At 13.8% G+C, this 4,433-nt stretch overlaps 1 protein-coding gene across 1 annotated transcript, besides 15 other annotated features; it reads left to right on the top strand. All coding sequences in view use genetic code 6, as the record gives it.

The window, feature by feature from the left end:
* IMG5_105320 (hypothetical protein) lies at nucleotides 1-1,036 on the top strand. The gene has a single exon (XM_004035086.1). It carries the CDS (start codon nucleotides 13-15, stop codon nucleotides 910-912), a length of 900 nt encoding a protein of 299 aa, XP_004035134.1. The 5' UTR covers nucleotides 1-12; the 3' UTR covers nucleotides 913-1,036.
* Nucleotides 989-1,042: a microsatellite.
* Nucleotides 1,035-1,088: a microsatellite.
* Nucleotides 1,040-1,101: a microsatellite.
* Nucleotides 1,102-1,199: 98 nt separating this feature from the next.
* Nucleotides 1,200-1,237: a microsatellite.
* Nucleotides 1,238-1,398: 161 nt separating this feature from the next.
* Nucleotides 1,399-1,441: a microsatellite.
* Nucleotides 1,442-1,551: 110 nt separating this feature from the next.
* Nucleotides 1,552-1,604: a microsatellite.
* Nucleotides 1,559-1,612: a microsatellite.
* Nucleotides 1,564-1,605: a microsatellite.
* A 1,035-nt stretch (nucleotides 1,613-2,647) lies between the features above and the next one.
* Nucleotides 2,648-2,696: a microsatellite.
* Nucleotides 2,650-2,688: a microsatellite.
* A 71-nt stretch (nucleotides 2,697-2,767) lies between the features above and the next one.
* Nucleotides 2,768-2,840: a microsatellite.
* Nucleotides 2,841-2,924: 84 nt separating this feature from the next.
* Nucleotides 2,925-2,964: a microsatellite.
* An 841-nt stretch (nucleotides 2,965-3,805) lies between these two features.
* Nucleotides 3,806-3,862: a microsatellite.
* A 347-nt stretch (nucleotides 3,863-4,209) lies between these two features.
* Nucleotides 4,210-4,264: a microsatellite.
* Nucleotides 4,246-4,305: a microsatellite.
* Nucleotides 4,306-4,433: the final 128 nt, after the last annotated feature.

The raw sequence follows: 4,433 nt of genomic DNA, 5'->3' as shown, positions 1-4,433 counted from the left end.
TTATTAAAAAAAATGATATTTTACATATTATTCTTATTAATAACCTTACAAATAATCACACGCTAACATAATATACCAAACAAACTTTAAGGAAATATTTTAAAATGTTTTGCTGAAATAGGAAAAGCTTCTGTAAATATTGGTTAACTAGCAGCCATAATTGCAACAACTAAAGACACTGTTTAAATAACAAATTCAGTAGGAAAAATCTTCGGTTCATTGGATCCATTAATGAGAGAATGTTCAAACCCTATTTGTCTAAAGGAAGCATATTAAAGATGTGAAAAAGACAATTAAAAATGCGAATAATATGGGGCTATAGTATATCCTAAATGTAATGAAGGCTATTATAATTGGGGATGTTGTGTATGCACAAAAAAATGTCCTGAAGGATTTACTGATAATGGTTTATATTGTTTGAAACCAAAAGCCTATGGAAGAGGATCAGGCTATCCATGGAAATTCGGGGACTCTTTAACATTAAATAATGCAATGTAAAGATGCCAAAGTGAAAACGAATAAGGATGTGAATAAAACGGACTTGTTATATATCCAAAATGTAAGAAAGGATATCATAATGTTGGATGCTGTATTTGTACAATAGATTGTCCTGAAGGATCTACAGATATTGGAATATCATGTAAAAAACCAGAAACTTATGGAAGAGGATTTGGATATCCAATTCATTATAATGATTGTTAAAACAAAAGTCTTTTAAGAAATTTGAGTGAAAAGGAATAAGATAAAAACTTTTTAAGTAATTTGAGTTGTGGTGAAATTAAAAATTATTTGAAAACAATTAGTGAAAAATTTATTTCGTATTAAAGTGATTAGAGTAAAAAAGATTTGATAATTTAACTATCTATTTAATTATCAGAATTATTGTCATAATTTTAAGTATTTAAGTGTTGATAATATTTATATATTTTATTTAATGAAATAATTTAAATAAAATATTAAAAAAAAAAAATATATATATATTTTGATTATTTTATTAAATATATAAATTTTATTAATTAAATAAATTTGTAATATTATAATATATATTTATATATAACTTTATATATATATTTTTATATTTTATATATTTAATACATATTTTTTTTATCAACATTATAATTATATTTATAAATTATACAATTATTTACATTTCAAATTTATTATAAAAAAATTATTTTATGTAATGAACTATAAATTTTTAATATATTCATTTTATATCTAATATTTAATTTTATATTTATAATTCAAATTACATTTATATTTTATATGTTTTTTGTATTAAAAATTTTTGAAATTATTTATTTTTCATAATAAAATACTTTGATTATTATAAAATTATTTTTTTATTATATTTTAAATATCTTTAATATATTTATTTATCTAAAATAAATATATATTTATATTTTAATATAAAATTTTATATATTTTAATTTAATTTTTTCACTAAAATAAAAATATTGCAATATATCTTTAATATAAATTAATATAATTTTATATATATATTTTTTTCTTATATAATATAAAATTTATGTAATATTACTAAATATTATTTTTATAATTATATTATAAATATTTAATATATTTTTATAAATATTTCATAATTTTATTTTATTAAAAAAAATAAAAAATATTATTATGCTATTATGTTTTATTAATTTTTAAAAAATATGTAAATAAATTTTTCTTAAAACAATATTTTTTTATAATACAACAAATAAATTAAACTTTATTAAATTATTATTACTAAAAATGGAATATTTTTTTATATAAATTAAATAAATAAATTAAAATCATTTAAATATAATTATATATACGAATTATTATTATTAATATTATAAAAAAATATAAATATAATTTTTTTTTAAAAAAAAATTGAACTTATTATAAAGCTATAAAATTATAAAAATTAAAATAATAATATATTTTTTTAATAATTTGAAAAAAAAAAACATATACTACATCCAAATAAGGTATTTATTTATTTTAAATATATAAACATTAAAAATACATTAAAAGTCAAATTTTAAATAGAAATTTTATATATAATTTAAATTTTATTTTATATAATAATAATTTTAAGTATATATATGTTTATTGGCTACTTTTATCAATTACTGTTAGATAGTTAAATATTAAACAAATATAGTTTCTTATCATTAAAGTATATCTGTCAAATATAAATAAAAAATTATAAATCTGAAACTTAAGAATTATTTTTCATATAATGAAAATAATAAAAAAAAAAAAATTAATACATTCAATTATATTAATTTATAAATCTATTTTTATTTGAATTATAATTCAAAATGATAATAAAAACAAAAAATGATTTTTATAGACATATATAATATAAACCTTAATTAAAATTAAATATAATCTAATACATAAAATAATAGTAACTATAATGTATGATTTATCATTTTTTTTAAATAAATATTGATAATAATTTTACACAGATGAATAAAAAAAGACATATATTAACTTTATAGAAATAATTTCGGAAAAAATGTATTATATTAAATAAAATAGAATAAAACAATGATTTTTAAGAGATTTTTTTTTTAAGAGATAATTAAAAAAATTAAAAATAATGTATTAAATTATTTAAGTCTTAAATATGTTAAATAAAAACATTCTTTTATATTTTATAAAAAATAATAAATAAAAAAAAAAAAAAAAAAAAAAAAATAATAAAAGGTATATATATAATTATTAAGTAAATTTTTATAAAAATGTAAATAATTAGAGGTGGGTGAAATTTTAAAATATAATATATAAATTATAATATTAAAAATAATAATAATAATAATAATAATAATAATAATAATAATAATAATAATTACAAATTATTATGTAATATATATTTTAATTAAATTTTTTATTTTTATATGAATATATATACTATATATTTTTCTTTTTTATAATTAATTAAATATAAAAAACTTAAGTTAAAAAAAAAAACTTTGATAGTCTTTTTATTCTTTCGTATAAAAAAAATCTTTAAAAAATTTCTATTAAAAAGAAAATAAAATGAATTTAAACAATTAACTTTAAAGTTAAGCATAAAAAAATGAATCAATATATAATCAATTTTAAAATGTGTCTAGATAATAATAGTTTATGAACAACCTATAGTTTTTTTAATAGTATAATTAAAGCAACTAATTATAACATCCTAAAAATCATTATTTGAAAAACAAATCTTTTGAAAATGCTAAAAATATCTCATAATCTCCTATTTAGCTAATCTAAAAAAAAAGTAAATAATTTCGTTTTAATACTTAAAAATATAGATTCAATAACAAAATAAATATAAATTTTTAGTTCAAAACGTCACAATATCAGTAAAATAATAATAATTAATTTTTTTAAAAGGAAAAAGTTTATTAGAATATTTAACAAAATAATGCGAACGAAATAAACACCTAATAATTTAATAATAATCCTTATGATTTTTAAAAAGACAAAAATCAATATTTATAAAAAAAAAAAAAAATAATGAAATTTAATAAAAATACTGGTTTAAAAAAGTTAAAAAACTAAAATAAAATAACAACATAATTACTTATGAATAATAAAATCAAAGATAAATCTTCATCTTAGATAGAAAAAATAGATGAGTATTGTAATATAAGTCTAATAGATTAAATAATAGTTGAAGAACCACAGAAAAAGAAAATTTTAAAAAGAAAATGGATCAATGATAGGTAAACAAACAAAAAATATTTTCATATTTTTAATTCTTACTAAAATAAATAGATTCTATTCTTAATAATTATTTTCTATAGTAAAATGAATAAACAATATAAAATATTAATTTTAATATATATAAAAATAATAATTTAAATTTAAATGATATAAAGGATAGTTCTAAATTAAAATAAATTATTTAAGATATGATGTAAATAATAAAGTAAAAGGATGACACTATAAATAGTTTAAAAGATATTTTGTATAATATAGAACATGAAAAACTAGACATTGAAGATGATTAAAATTAGCTCACAATAAATAGTGTTACTAATATGAATTTTAAATATTATGATGAAAATGATAGGTAGTGCCATTAATAGCAAAGTTAAAGTGAAAATTGTAGTAGAAAATAAAGCTATTTTTAATAGAATGTAGATTATAAGTTAAGAGAAAAAAAATCTAAATCTTTATGAGAATATATAATATACCTTATTCTTTTCTATTTTTAAAATTATAAAAAATTAATATAATTAAATATATATTAAAAATATAATAAAATTTATATATATATATTTTTTTTGTATAAAATTTATATTTTAATTTATTTTTTTTCAATAAATTTTAAAATTTTATAAATGTATATATAAATATATAATTTTTGTATAAAAAAAATATATTTTTAATATGAATATAGCATAAATTAATATTAAATAAATAATTGAATTTGTAAATATTCATAT

Source organism: Ichthyophthirius multifiliis, assembly GCF_000220395.1.
Source record: "Ichthyophthirius multifiliis unplaced genomic scaffold scaff_1120509250873, whole genome shotgun sequence".
Taxonomy (NCBI): Eukaryota; Ciliophora; class Oligohymenophorea; order Hymenostomatida; genus Ichthyophthirius; species Ichthyophthirius multifiliis.
The sequence above is the reverse complement of the archived record's forward strand: the minus strand, read 5'-3'. Positions and strand labels throughout refer to the sequence as shown.